Source organism: Ochlerotatus camptorhynchus, unplaced genomic scaffold (assembly GCF_037179485.1).
Source record: "Ochlerotatus camptorhynchus isolate MF236.1 unplaced genomic scaffold, CSIRO-AGI_Acam_v1.1 ptg000330l, whole genome shotgun sequence".
In the NCBI taxonomy this organism is placed as follows: Eukaryota; Metazoa; Arthropoda; class Insecta; order Diptera; family Culicidae; genus Ochlerotatus; species Ochlerotatus camptorhynchus.
The window spans coordinates 17,280,654-17,296,514 of NW_027040818.1; the positions used below are offsets into that span (position 1 = coordinate 17,280,654).

General features: G+C 43.1%; 1 protein-coding gene across 10 annotated transcripts in view; it reads left to right on the top strand.

The window, feature by feature from the left end:
- CAP overlaps positions 1-13,124 on the top strand; it is a 401,038-nt gene extending 387,914 nt beyond the window's left edge. For all 10 annotated transcript variants that reach the window (XM_065230341.1, XM_065230338.1, XM_065230337.1 and 7 more), the window contains 5 exons: positions 3,879-4,221; positions 4,285-4,399; positions 4,468-4,677; positions 4,743-4,948; positions 10,853-13,124. In XM_065230341.1, coding sequence (XP_065086413.1) covers positions 3,879-4,221; positions 4,285-4,399; positions 4,468-4,677; positions 4,743-4,948; positions 10,853-11,021 — 1,043 coding nt within the window. In that variant the 3' untranslated portion in view covers positions 11,022-13,124. The remainder of the gene's footprint in view (positions 1-3,878; positions 4,222-4,284; positions 4,400-4,467; positions 4,678-4,742; positions 4,949-10,852) is intronic.
- The last annotated feature ends 2,737 nt before the right edge of the window (positions 13,125-15,861 follow it).

Consider the following 15,861-nt stretch of genomic DNA (forward strand, 5'->3'; position numbering starts at 1 on the left):
AATTTGCCTCTAGAGATTCGACAGAATTTCCCTCTAGAGATTCGAGAGAATTTCCCTCTAGAGATACGACAGAATTTCTCTCTAAAGATTCGATTCTAGAGACTCGACAGAATTTCTTTCTAGAGATTCGACAGCATTTCCTTCTAGAGATTTGACAGAATTTCCTTCTAGAAATTCGACAGAATTTCCTTCTAGAGATTCGACAGCATTTCCCTCTAGAGATTCGACTGAATTTTGCTCTAGAGATTCGACAGAATTTCCCTCTAGAGATTCGATAGAATTTTCCTCTAGATATTCGACAGAATATCCCTTGAGATTCGACAGAATTTCCGTCTAGAGATTCGACAGGATTTCCCTGTAGAGATTCGGCAAAATTTCCCTCTATAGATTCGACAGAATTTTCCTCTAGAAATTCGACAGAATCTCCCTTGAAATTCGACAGAATTTCCCTCTAGAGATTCGACAAAATTTCCTTCTAGAGATTCGACAGAATTTCCCTTTAGAGATTCGACAGTATTTCCCTCTAGGGATTCGACAGAATTTTCCTTCTATAGATTCAACAGAATTTCCCTCTAGGGATTCGACAGAATTTTCATTGAAATTAGACAGAATTTCCCTCTAGATATTCGACAGGATTTCCCTGTAGAAATTCGACGAAATTTCGCTCTAGAGATTCAACAGAATTTTCTTCTAGAAATTCGACAGAATCTCCCTTGAGATTCGACAGAATTTCCCTCTAGAGATTCGACAGAATTTCCTTCTAGAGATTCGACAGAATTTCCTTCTAGAGATTCGACAGAATTTCCCTCTAGAGATTCGACAGAATTTCCTTCTAGAGATTCAACAGAATTTCCTTCTAGAGATTCTACAGAATTTCCCTCTAGAGATTCGATAGAATTTCCATCTAGAGATTCGACAGAATCTTCCTTGAGATTATACAGAATCTCTCTTGAGATTCGACAGAATCTGCATAGAGATTCGACAGCATGTCCCTCTAGAGATTCGACAGAACTTCCCTCTAGAGATTCGACAGCATTTCCCTCTAGAGATTCGTCAGAATTTCCCTCTCGAGATTCAATTGAATTTCCCTCTAGAGATTCGACAAAATTTCCCTCTAGGGATTCGACAGAATTTCCTTCTAGAGATTCGACAGAATTTCCCTTTAGAGATTCGACAGAATTTCCCTTTAGAGACTCGGCAGTATTTCCTTCTAGATATTCGACAGAATTTCCTTCTATAGATTCGACAGAATTTCCCTCTAGAGATTCGACAGCATTTTCCTAGAGATTCAACAGAATCTCCTTGAGATTCAACAGAATCTCCATAGAGATTCGACAGAATTTCCCTCTAGAGATTGGACAGAATTTCCCTCTAGAGAATCGACAGGATTTTCCTCCAGAGATTGGACAGAATTGCCCTCTAAAGATTCGACAGAATCTCCCTTGAGTTTCGACAGATTCTTCCTAGAAATTCGACAGATTCTTTCTATGGATGTTTTATTTTCCATTATGCTTGTTGTAAGACCATCGTTTCAGTCTTCCTTCGTACCATAGGCTATTGCTCGAACTTTTCTTCGTACACGGCCCATCATCTTTTGCACGAACCCTATTCCCACTTGTTTGGCTGCCAAATTCCATTTCCACTTGAAATCCTTCACTTCAATTGCAGTTCCACCCTTTTTCTTCAGTATGTGCTTCACAATTGACCAGTATTCCTCCATTGGCCTTCGTTCCGGAGTATTGGCTGGATTCATCTCCTTGGGAACCACTGTGACGCCATTTTCGTTGTACCACTGTTGGGTGGAATTTGAGTAGTGGCAGCTTGTCAATTCCGGTCAGAATAGGCAATCCACTCATGCTGCTTTAGAAAAGGCAGTAGTCTCTTCCATAGGTACTCCTGGTAAATTTGCTGGTTCATGGTCGCAGAGGTAACGAAAGTTTCGCTTTTTAGCCCACAACTGCAGATTGCTTGCCAGACAAGAAACTTTTTGGGGAGTTTCGACTTCTTTTTGATTTTCTTCTGGAGCACTCTTCCGGAGCGGATAGACCGGGATTTTCGTTTCGAGCGTGAAGAATCACGACCTGCTTGCTCCGGTGAAGCCATGATGTAAACAAATTAATTTATCCTGACAACCAATGCCTACTGTGATTCTATATACACTCTTAGCTTGATTCAGTTAAATTTTGAAAAAAATATTATCAAGAAAGCGTTTTTAATGTGTCCGAAGTTGTTCGTGTTCAACCTTTATTGACATGTGAAGACTCCGTTCATACTTTTACTTAGAGGACTTAAGTTGTAGCTGCCGTGCCGAAGATAAATCGGAATACTCAATAAAGCTATTGTAATTACTCACTGATAGACCACACCAAACGTGTCAACCAACTCCTTAAACTTGCAGGTAACTGAAATCTCATCACTTAACAAATTGTAAATTATAATGCGTCAACAAAATTTTCAATTTCTAAACCGTATGCATTCAACCTTAATGAGCCTAATTTGTATCCAACAACAGCGGGGCAACAAAATTCCCAAACAAGTGCCAACTTCATTTACCACACGACAGAAACCTCATTGAAATGCGCACTGCTCCATCAAGTACAAGTGAAACTATTAGAGAAAACAAAACCGATTCGAATCAACACAATCCAACTACCTATATGCAAAACCTATCGATTAGTTCACTTTCTGCTGGCTAGATAATCTCTTTTCCCCGTATCTACCAAGTGCATGGGAAAACTCAATTCCTCAGCACCAATGAACGGTGAAATCGACCCACCCTCCCCCGCCACTGATGGACCTGAATGTTGGTCCAAAGTTGGCGACAGATTATTAGTTTCTTGCCTTCTGTTTTAGCGCGTTTCGTTGGTGGGTCTAATTGAAATTCACCTCACAATTTGCTGCATATCTCCAATCCCTACCGTGGGGAAGGAAATTGATGGCAAATCAACCGCCATGCTAATGACTCTATCGAAACACCCGGCGTGCGAAATCGAAATCATGTTAGTTCACAGACAAACAGACACCAATCGTTTGCGATGGCAGTTCGAACTTAATAATTATCAGACTGCTGGAGTTCGTTTGACTGTGGCATTACTCACATCGTAATCATCATCGGCACCATATCTCAAGGATTGGAATGGATATCAATATTTTCCGCGTTTTCTTAAGCGGATGTTTTCCATTCGCGCGTAATGACCATCGAACGAGGTGGAAGATTGTTTTCCTGCAAGTTTTTCAATCAACGTTGGTTGCATGAATCAGACTTGGATATACATTTTTGCACTTCTTCTAGAGATGAACATTGAAGAAGAATCGATGGAAGCAATTAAAATCCACAACTCATACGTTGCATGTTTACAGCGATTACACGATGGTTGTTTATCGTCGTTGAAGATGCTGATTGACGATGGGAGTGCTCTTACAGCTATGGAAGTAATTAGAAATACTTTGCTTTGATGAATGTATGATTAATGCTAGTTGGCGAGAAACACGCATCCATGATTACACGCATCGCTGAATAGGTACCTACTAGGTAGAAACACCGGCAATGATGGTGCAGATGTTTTACCGCGTGCCGAAGTGTGACAGTTCTTGCCAGGAATTGAAGCGCCGCCAAGCGGAAAATTGCAGCAACGCAAAGTGAATGCTTCAGTTATCACTTTCTTTATGGATTTATGCAGAAATCTCGTTCGTTTACTTAAGTAGAATCTATGGAATCTATCGGAATTTCCTGTTACGAATTATATGTTATCGAATCTTCGAATGTCCGGAGTTAACACTTCCAATTACTAGATTATTTTTTGCAAACATCAGCATTCTAAAATCCCCACAAACCCATCATTGACCACTTTCCCCCCACGTTTCCATCCACCCAACAGAGTTTCCCCGTCGCTACATCGAGAGCGATGTCAACATCCACTACAAGACGCCGATCCGGTACGAGTACAAGGAAGCCATCCCGGACGATGAACTGGCTTACCGGCAGGCGGAGCACATGCGCCGCGTCTACCAGGAGGAACGGCGCCGCAAGTACATGCACGAACTGGAGGACCTGCACAACCGACGGCACACGGACAATTTCACACCTTCGCAAAAGTCACCGATCCCGCTGAATCGCTACGAAGACTTCGAAGCGGACCTTTCGCCAAAGCCGGTGGCACCCAGCGTGCTGCCTCGGACCATCGCCCGGGCACTGTACAACTTCCAGGGCCAATCGGCGAGGTGAGTGGCATCGATTCAGTATTCAACAATTTTGTTTGTAACTCCTGATTTCGTTGTTTTCAGAGAGCTAACCTTCAAGAAGGGTGACATCATCTACCTGCGGAGACAAATCGACAAGAATTGGTACGAAGGCGAACACAACGCCATGATTGGACTCTTGCCAGCCAACTACATTGAAGTGAGCCAGGCGATTTGCATGTTCGAATGTTGCGATTAGTATTGCAATTGGTGTTTGTATAATTTCAGATCCTCCCACGGGAAGGTGCCAAACCCCTGCCGAAGAAGCCCCAACGGGAAGGGAAAGCTCGAGCAAAGTTCAACTTTACCGCACAAACTTCGGTTGAGCTGTCGCTACTGAAAGGTGAACTGGTCACGCTGACTCGACGAGTCGATGACAACTGGTTCGAGGGAAGGATCGGCAATAAGAAGGGCATCTTTCCCGTTTCCTACGTTGAGGTTAGGATCCGAACGGTTATGAAGTATTGGAAGACATACTAATCGAAGTGTAACGTACTTGACAGGTTCTGACCGATATTGGCGGCGAGGAGAGCTACGAAATCGAACCAATCGTGAAACCGAGCCTGCAGACGATACAATCGCACACGCTGACGACCGGGTTCGACAGTTCGTTGACCAACGGAAGGGTATCGCCGGGAATCATCCGCGAAACGAAGACGGTGCAAAAGACGGAAGTGCTGCACGTCGACACCACCAATGAGCCGATTTCGTAAGTAGTTTCTATCCTTAGTTGCAGCTGGGGAGGGACGTGCTGTCAAATCAGCCTACTTGTATGAAATTGGTTCCAAACGTAAACAAACCCTGTAGGTTTCTTATGGTTTGTTTACGTTTGGAACCAGTTATGCGAGGTAGGCGACGATTGTTCGTATTTGACAGCCACCTCCCCTCTTGAGTTGCAGACGGTCATCTTCCTCAGCTACTCTTTCTCCGCTTGAACTTCGCCCATCCTCACTGGTCTTCATTCCTTGGACGTCTCCTATAAGTCCTTTGATCTAATGATCCTCTGGATATTGTTTGGAAGTCCACTGTACTCCCCGTGAAACATCTTCTGAGCCTTCTCTGGGTCTAGTCACTTCATTCATTATAATGGAGTTCAATATGCATCCCATTAGTAAAATATGAATTAGTAAATACTTTTATACGCAATTCGTTCATTATTTGATTAAAATAATGACTTAAAGGTTGCAAAAAAATAGCAACGAGACTGACATGCGTTTATTTGATACGCCTTTTTAGTAGAAACTAAGCGATCGATTCAACCTCTAGTGATGAATAAGAGAACGTCAAAAAGTGTGTTGCGAGCAAAAATTGCTGCCGTGAGACATAAGAAGCGGAGCACTTTTTCACTTTTCCTGATAAATTGATTAATCAGAGATGCTCCAAAAACTTTATCTACAGTTGAAAAATTTAATACTGTATCGGTTTTGTTAGGATCCTGCTGGTGTTCAAGAATATTATCATATATGATCGAGTCAGAATAAAGGCATAGAGTATCGCAGCTTGCTATGATGCATTGGACTTGACAGCGACTGCAAATCTTTACTAATGTGGTGAAATTCCATAACGCCAAATCAAGCTGAACATTGCCTTAGTTTCATGGGGTTGTTCACTCCATACAGTGTGCCAAAAACAAGCTTGGGCACGCTCATTGACACTGTTTGACAACCATGGTTACAATTTTTCTGATCATTTCTGATCTGTGCCTATGCAGTGTGCATGTGTCAAAATGTGTTATTGATGTTGCCACAATTCAATTTTTACAAACCACAACCGTGAATCTCCACCAAGTTCGGCCATGGATTCTCCAAAATTGAATTGGATTCCGAAAAAAGCATAATTAGCGCACATCCTTATGCCTGTCCGAAGCAGTAGGTACATAATTCTGATGAATCGAATCCACCCGCAGAGTCCGTGGGAACTTGGATAAATGAGAAAAAGCCACCAGAAAACGAATAACGCGAAACTTAGTGAAAGAATAAAGAATGGTTTTATTTCGAGCTTCTCTTGTTAACACATGGGTTGAGAAAATTGAGGGCACAACTCGTGCGAATGAAAAATACAAAAGAAAACAAGCACGCAACATGTGCCGGTATAAAAATGTTCATACAGTGTTCGAAGATTACTTGCTAATTCTACTAGGTTGAGGGTTGTCGTTCCACTCCTACAGTCCTCCTGAATGACTACCAACCTCGTTACTAGTTCATTAAGTCGATAGCCCTACTCTTTCTACAAACTTCAGCAGCAATGACGGACCAAGAGGCTTCGTTAAAGCGTCTGCCACCATCTTAACAATAGGACAGTAGATTAGCTGAACTATCTTCCGCTCACAAAGCTCACGAACGTAGTGGCTCTTTGTATCAATGTGCTTGACGCGGCCACTGACACGTTCTGCCTTAGCAAAAGACAAACATCCTTGATTGTCTTCATAAATTGTAGTCCAGCCGGTTTGGCGTTCGTCCAAATCGTCCAGCAAACGTCGCAGCCATACAGCTTCTTGGCAAGTCACCGTAAGCGCGTTGTACTCTGCCTCGAGTGACGATAAGGCAACGCAGTCCTGACCCTTGCTAATCCAGCAAATCGGTCCTCCGCCATAAAAGAGCACGTACCCGGATGTAGAACGCCTGGTACGCTTATCTCCAGCCCAGTCCGAGTCGGAATAGCCAATCAAGTGCCAACCATCGCCTGGACCAAACGTCAGCTTATACTCCTTCGTTGTCTTCACGTACTGCAACATACGCTTCGCCGCACTCAAATCGCTCTGATTCGGGCACTCACCTTTCTTCCGAGCAGTCCGACGCTAATCGACAGGTCAGGTCTAGCGTTCACCGCCAGGTAGAGCAGCGCCCCTATCAAGCTACGGTAGATAGTCTTGTTGGAAAACGGCTTGCTCTCCTCGTTCAAGGTCGTATATCCCGGATCAATAGGTGTACGCACTGGATGTGCATCCTCCATTCCGAACCTCTTGATCAAACAGTCGATGTATGCAGTCAGTCGCAATGAAAAATACTTTCCATCTCGTCCAATTTCGTAGCCTAAGAAATGTCGAACAGCTCCGAGCGACGTAATATTGAACTTTTCTCGTAGTCGTCGGTATATTTCGTCCATTTCCGCTTCATCCGTGCATCCCATCAGCAGGTCGTCCACATAAACGAGTAAGTAGAGGGTTGCGCGATCTGAACGACGAACGTACAGACAGGGATCGGAGTTGCACTGCACGAATCCAAGTTCTACCAACGCGGTATGCAGCGCCTTATTCCAGCATCGAGCGGATTGTCTCAACCCGTAGATGCTCTTTTGTAATTTACACACCATTTCTCGTTCGGCTGTCTCAAATCCTGGAGGCTGTCGCATGTACAGCTCCTCGTCGGTAGTCCCGTTGAGGTACGCCGTCTTGACGTCGTACTGTTTCAACAGCAACTCTTTCTTCCCGGCCACTGCAAGCATCGCCCTAAGCGTCGACTGTCGGGTTACTGGAGCGTATACTTCCGAATAGTCCACTCCGAACGTTTGCGTGTAGCCTTGTGCCACGATCCGTGCCTTGTGCTTAACTACTTCGCCAGTCTCGTTCCTTTTTAACTTAAACACCCACTTAGCTCCAATGATCTTCTTGCCGGCAGGCAGTTTCACAAGATTCCAGGTCGTATTCACCTTGTGCGCCTCTATTTCTTCACGCATAGGTGCTCGCCACTCCGGAATTCGGATCGCTTCACGGTAATCACTGGGTTCTTCTTCGTGAGAGACTTGCCCTACAACGTAATCACCAAATCTGGGAGACAAAACTCCCCGGTTGCGCCGATCTTCTCTTCTCAGAGGCCACGTTTCCACTTCTTCGAAACCGTAAAAGTCATCCTTTTCTTCTTCCTGGAGTTCATGCGCATCTGCATCTTCATATACTGATTCGGGATCTTCAGGCTCTTCTGCCACTTCATTACCCGCGCTTTGTCCAATGATCACTTCATTTTCACAATCCACTTCCACTGGCTCTTCTATCTCAGCTGCACCTCGATCCACAGGCTCTTCCGGTTGCTTCACTCGTTCCTCCTCCTGTTGTGATCCGTTCCCCAGCTCTATGAACCGTGCATCCCGACTCACGGTAACTCGGTCGGTCTCACAGTCCACGAATCGGTAGCCCTTGTGGCTTTCCGAATAACCTACGAAGATCATCTTCTTCGATTTTGTGTCAAACTTCTTCCCCTTGACTTCGGAATATGAACGCATGCTTCACAGCCGAATACACGAAGCCGAGAGAGATCCGGCTTCAGTCCAGCCCACGATTCAAACGGCGTTCGATCGATGGCTCTTGATGGCAGTCGATTCTGAATGAAGGCAGCCGTCAGAACAGCTTCTCCCCAGTATCGCTTTGAGAGTCCTGCATCCAGCAGCATACAATTCGCCATCTCCTGCAAAGCCCTGTTCTTCCTCTCCGCTACGCCATTAGATTGCGGTGAGTAGGGAGTTGAAAACTGTGCATGAATACCCTCGGCCTTGTAAAATTCCTGCAGACTCTCGGCAATATATTCTCCGCCGCCGTCCGACCGCACAATGCGAACCTTCCGTCCAAAAATATTCTCCGTCCAGCGAACATACTGCTCGATCTTGCTAGCCGCTTCACTTTTAGACTTAAGCAGAAACACCACACAGAAACGACTATGATCATCGATCATGGTCATAAAATACTTATTCCCGCTCGGTGTCTCGGTATGGACAATGTCGAGCGGTTGCTTCGATTTCTTCTCAGTAACCTGCGGAAACGGGCTACGAGCTAGCTTCCCCTTAAGGCAACACTCACAGATAATCCGTTCACCGCAATCCTTAATGTTCAAACCTTCCGCCAATCCCTTCGATTGAATAGCGCTCACAGCATCCATGTCCCGATGTCCGACTCTCCTATGCCAAGTATGTTGACACTGCGCAGTATGGTTTCCAGTCGCAACCATACTCGATTCCGCTATCTTGAGCACATATTGATTGCCATGCGTTTCGCCTACTGCCACGACAACACCATCAGCAGACTTGACTTCACAGTGGTCCATTTTGAAGATGACATCAAACCCCTTCAGCGCAAGCTTGCGGACAGAAATCAATCCGCCTTCCAATGCAGGAACGAACAAAACGTAATCCAGCTTAATCGCTATGCGCTTGCCTTCTCCATTTACGACAAACAGTACTCCGCTTCCGCAACCAGCCGATTTCGTCACCGCACCGTCTGCCAGGGTCACTTCAATAACAACATCCTGTTTGAATTCCGTGAAAAAACCTCGATCGTTTGTCATGTGGCACGTACAGCCACTGTCCACGACCCAAGCACCAGGAATCACATCGCCTGCTGCAAAGCAGACCGCGCCACAAACAGCACTGTCCTTCACTTCGGGTTTCTTCACGGATTTTTCCACTTCCGCCTGCTTCACTTGCTGATCCGAAGCCGCTTTCTTCGGTTCTTTCGAATTCTCACCCTTTTTAGCTTCCAAAAACTTGCGGCAATTCCGACGAAAATGCCCCGGCTGATGACAGAAGAAGCACTTCTTTTCGGTCTTCGTTTTTATGTCCATACGTAGAGCTTTCTCCTCCTTCGAACTGTTTTTCTGTTGACCCGAACGCTTCTGACATTCGTCCCGTAGACGAGCCACAACCAGGTCCATCGTCAAATCCTCCTGCGGTCGATTTTCTAGCGATGTGACGAAACTGTTGAACGACGGTGGCAAACTACGTAACAGCATAATTATTCGTAGCAGCTCACCCAGTTCGATGCCCGCGTTGTCGAGCCGCTCATACAGACTCTCGATCTGGTCGATGTGTTTTTCGATATCGCCCCCTTCTGCCAGATTCAGGGAACACAGCTGCTGGAGGAGCATCGCCTGATTCCCGATCGTCGCTTTCTCGTGGTAGACCTGTAGATTACGCCACATCTCACGCGCCGTCACAGCTTTCTTCACAAACCGCAACTGGCCGCAACCGCAACAAACAAAGAAATCGTCGTACGCGCCTTCCGGTCATCCGTCACCCATTGCACAAGCTCGGCTAGGTCAAACTGCTCCGGCTTCGGCTTATCCACAACATCCCAAACTTCCTCCCGTTCAAGCAGCGTCTTCATTCGGTACTTCCAGGATACGTAGTTTGTGTTGTTCAATTTGGTGAACGACACTTTCAGACTGTCCGCCATATTTTCTCTTCTTCACTTTTCACAGCACTTCGGTCGTCGGAAAAAAAATCCGGAAAACAGTTTTCGCACGAAAGTTCGCCTTTTATTTTTATTTTTCTCACTTTCCACCACTGGGCACACAACCTGATGAATCGAATCCACCCGCAGAGTCCGTGGGAACTTGGATAAATGAGAAAAAGCCACCAGAAAACGAATAACGCGAAACTTAGTGAAAGAATAAAGAATAGTTTTATTTCGAGCTTATGACCCCCAATGATATTGTTTTTTTTTATCATGTGAGTTGTGGTAGGTCGCATGATGAGTTTGGCACGTTTCAGGACATTTCTAGACTCAGAGTTGAAGAGATGAACTTTTTCTAAAAGTGTCTCTTTGGAGATCCCCTGAGCCAGAATTCAACCTGAAAATGAACTGTCTTCAAAATCTTTCTAATGCAAACATCTCCCTTCCGCACAGCTACCGGGCCCTCTACAACTACAAGCCACAGAACTCCGACGAGTTGGAACTGCTCGAGGGAGACGTCGTGTACGTGTTGGAAAAGTGCGACGACGGTTGGTACGTGGGCACTTCGGCTCGAACCGGCTGCTTCGGAACCTTCCCGGGAAACTACGTCAAGAAGTTATGAGACAAACCTATCCTAGCAGTCGGAAAGCAACAACCACCGCCGCCATCCACCGTGGGTCATCGTCAGCAGCAGCAGCAGCATCATCATCATCGTGTTAATCCGCCTTCCGGACCATCGTCGCCGTCGTTGTCGTCGGCCCAACAACCGAGAAGAACCGGTCGACCAACGTCGGATCCGCCGAACACCACGTCGAAACGCAAGGTTGAATTCCTTGGCGTTTTCTAGAATGCCTTAGCTATGCGTTAACAGTACAACAAAAACATCAGCAAAACAACACAACAGCAAAAAAAAAGTGGAAGGAAACTCTACAAATGTTTAACCAAAAAATAATTTTAGAACAGCAGTAGAATCGCAGGAGGCCTTGCCAATCGGTGTGAGCGAAAAACGGAGACCGTCACACGTAGCCTTCTGCGTTGTATAATGTTAAATGTGGTGATAGCCAAACCAAAAAAAAAACAAACAAAAAAAAAACAAATGACCGTTGATAGAATGTGAAAGAGTAACAAGAGTAATTGTTTCCTAGTCATTATCCTTCCAAAACATGTATGTAAACAAATGGAAATACACAATTAACAACAATAACAACAATAACAACAACATACTGCTTGCTAGAACAATGTTGTTCAAAACAAAAACAAGTAATATTTTAAGCGTTGCGTTACATGCAAGTATACAACTAGAGTTACACACCTAACCTAACAACCACAATCAATAAGCGTAGAAAAAGATATTCGAGCCCCGTACTAAACAATAGAAAGCGCGACACCCGATATGTCACCCCGAGTTTCGTCTTTGATAATTTTATTTACCATTGAAACATTGTTTATATTTTCTTCTTTTTATCTTAAGCTAATTGTTTACGTGTTGCTATTATTCATATTTTATTTTGTAGCGTTAGTCCAGTACACAGAAAGATGTTCTTAATTTAATGCGTTACTATATTGAGTAAACAAAACATCACAGCAGCAACAAGAATCTAATCGTATTAGAACTGTCAACGTTTCCGAATGAAAGGCACCCAACTAAATCGAAGCAATCCACTAAATTGCCTTTTTTAATCAGTGTAGAAGTTAACATATTTTTCGGCTAGATTTTAGAAAATGTGCCTTTTTGGATTTCTTTCTCCCTATAGAAAGTACTAGCAGTGATAGCAAAATTGTTACCTATTGGTTGTTACTCTCATTCAGTGTCTTTCGGGAAATTGAACGGAAACTTTAAGCAGTGTAAGATTTCAAAACATAAAACATAAACGGTGTACCATCAAAATACGCTGAAAGCAGAGCAAAACAAAAATGTAAACTATGAAAAATCGATAGGAAACAGCTAAAGTACCAAAACAATGCCGAAAACGAAGTGCAAAATTGCCTCAATGCGAAAGTGAAAGGTGCCTAACATAAACACACACACACACACTCACTCTCACACACACAGAAGTAGAAGACTCTCGCAAAACAAAACCGTCGAAAAAATGACCGACACCCTCGTTGGCGCGTGCGAGTCTTGCTAGAAAGGAAATAAACGATACAAAGCCCCCGCAAATCTCTGATCGATCATTTTTTTCACGCGTTTTTTTCTTTCTTTCTCTCTTGTTTGGACGCCGAAACCTTTTGCCGTGGTTTCGGACTTTAATCAAGTTACGCAACATCCACAGCTAATCTTTCCTATACCGACCGGTTAATTCGATATCTGGTATTTTTATTTATTTGAACTTTTATTCCCATCGATCTATCATACGTGCGGCTAAGAGAAGAGGAACTTAAACATAACCACAATAACTTTTTTTTTTGTTTGCCGCGAAAAGGTTAAAACACTTGTCTAACTTGGCGAGGAATGCCAACTACCCGGTAGTAGCATCTATGCATACTCTTGGCACGTTTAGGGGCAGGATACATAATGTTCTCACGTAACATGCGTTTACACTACTTATCAAACGTACATACATACGGATAGACACACATACACACGGACACGGTCACATACATACACATACACACACCAATACTTACACGGCAGTTATAGTTTTTTCTCTGTTTTCGTAGAAAAGTCGAACCACTTACACACACTATGATTCTGTTGATGAAATATATACAAAAGTAAAACAAAGATCAACGGGTCGCAATTAATTAGATGACAGCCCACATTCTGATTGTTTTCGCTGCGTGTACATTGGTTCTTGCACTTCTGCTTGGAGCCACCCATCCTAGTTCGTTGCACTACCCTACATACAATTTGATTAAAAGCTGAACAAGCTATGTTTTAGTTGAATAAGCATAGTTTGGCCTCAATAAGCTCTTATTAAGCATTTAATGTGTGTTGGGTAATACTTGAGCATTTCGAAACATCGTTATAAGGTTTTTCAGACTGCCGAAGTAGGGAACAGCGCTACTTCGTCGTAATCGCCCATTTCCGTTCTATCTAGCAGAAATCATCAATAATATCAATGATTTCACCATGCACAAATCAATAATACGTTTGATCCGATCCGTTAGTTCGTAAGCCACAACATGAAGCCTATTACAGCGCACTGTATGAATATTTACACTCATTGTTCTCAAAACAAAAGAAGCGCTCATAGCGAATCCACTTTTTCTACCATCATCCGTAGGACGAAGAAAATCTAATGGCGTTTGGACGGAATTGAAACTCGTAGAACGAATTTAGAATCAAGAAACAGTGTTAGATTTTTAATAATATCTCAACATTGTTTGACTCTTTATCAAATCCAACGGTACGTATGGAAAGGTGAATTTGGTGAAAACATTCCATGTTTTGTTCAAACCCCTTCAAAAAAGATAGGTAAAGTGCGGGATGTGCTTAGTAGGACGGAAATTAGATCAAAAACCCTATAACCCAACAAAAAATTGCGTATTGAAGGAACAACTTCTGAACGATTTTATTCAATTACATGCTTAATAATACTTGTACTATTTTTAATAATAACTTCTGTTCAGGCTTTCTCCACACAAATCTGGAGAATTTATTAAACCACAACATCGAAATATTTGGTGTTGAATAAGGTATGTCAAGATGCTTTTATACGACTTACAAGAGCTGTATAAACAGAGCTTTATCGATCAAATTTTTGATTATTCAGCGTTTATTAGCCATCATTACTTCCTTAAACAGCAATGGTATAAATAGGTATATAAACGCTTGATTCTCATGTGAAATAATGTTTAATTAGACACTATTATACATTTATTAAATGATTATTCTCAACTATGGGATAATTAATCCGAAAATAAGAACGGGACAGCGCAGCAGGGTTGTTTTCTCTCTCGTTAGTGAGTTGTGTTGTGTCATTTTATTTCTGTCGAAGCAAGCCACCCAAGCACACAGACACTAGAAAATTTATTACATATATACATACACACATGTCGTTAGATGGGATTCGAACCATGACCTTCCGATCACCAGCCGCTTGCCTTGCCATCTGAACTATCCTATAATACATCATATGGGCAGCTAAATAAGCAATAAAAGCTTGAATCTGAATACCTATCAGCACTCCCAGCCGTAACTCTAGCTAATTCAAGGATATGTGAGAATGATTTATTCATTCATAGTTGTCTTACATGAGACCAGTGTTACCTCTCCATCTCTATAATTTCGATGGAAAAGATGCTGGGCTATTCTTTTCGAAAGATTGATGAATTGGTTGTCGTGAGTGATACGATCTATGTTTACGATTTAAATTTATTAGGCGTAGAAAATAAATAAAAAAAAAAGGGTCGAGATTGGGATTGAACTCGCGACCTTCTGCTTGGCAAGCGGAAACGGTAACCACTATGCTACCAATTTCATTTTGTTAGCCTGAAACAGTGTTGTGGAATAATGAATGAATAAGCCGATTGTAAAGCATTTACAAAGCATGCAATTAAAACATGACGCATAGTAGTATAAGAGCTATTATGCTGACTGTATTCACCTTTATTCAGCAATATTGTTAAGCAATGCAATGGAATCTAATAATGGAGCTAGAAACAATTATTAGACGTATAATAAAGCATGTTATTAAATCAATTGAATACATTCGAATTAAAGCTTCAATGAATGTGCAAATTACACTTATTCAGTATGTTATTAGATCAAACTTCTGGTTTTGAATCAGGAAGACAGTCATCGTTTGTATAGCTTTTAAAGGGTGATACGGTCAAAATTTGGTCAAGGGAAAACGCGTGTAAATCGGTGAAATCGTTTATTTAAAAAATCAAATTAAATTTCTTTTTCAAGTTCAATTAGTATAAAATTCAGGAAAAATATTCAGTTAGGCTTCCGCTTTTCCAAATCCGAATTGCCGGGCCTTACGCTTGACCCCTGCCATCAGATTTTGTACAGCCACCTTGTCCACCTTCTTCGCCGCAGAAAGCCAGTTTGCCTTGAACTGCTGCTCGCCCTTAGCAGTTTTTTTGGTCTTCTTTAGGTTCCGCTTGACAATAGCCCAGTATTTCTCAATTGGGCGGAGCTCTGGCGTGTTGGGAGGGTTCTTGTCCTTGGGAACCACCTGCACGTTGTTGGCGGCGTACCACTCCATGGCCTTTTTACCGTAATGGCAAGATGCCAAATCCGGCCAAAACAGTACGGAACAACCGTGTTTCTTCAGGAAAGGCAGCAGACGTTTATTCAAACACTCTTTCACGTAAATTTCTTGGTTGACAGTCCCGGAAGCTATGAAAATGCTGCTTTTCAAGCCACAGGTACAGATGGCTTGCCAAACCAGATATTTCTTTGCGAATTTTGACAGTTTCATGTGCTTGAAAACATCTGCTACCTTTCCCCTTCCTTTTGCCGTATAAAACTCCTGTCCCGGAAGCTGCTTGTAGTCGGCTTTGACGTAGGT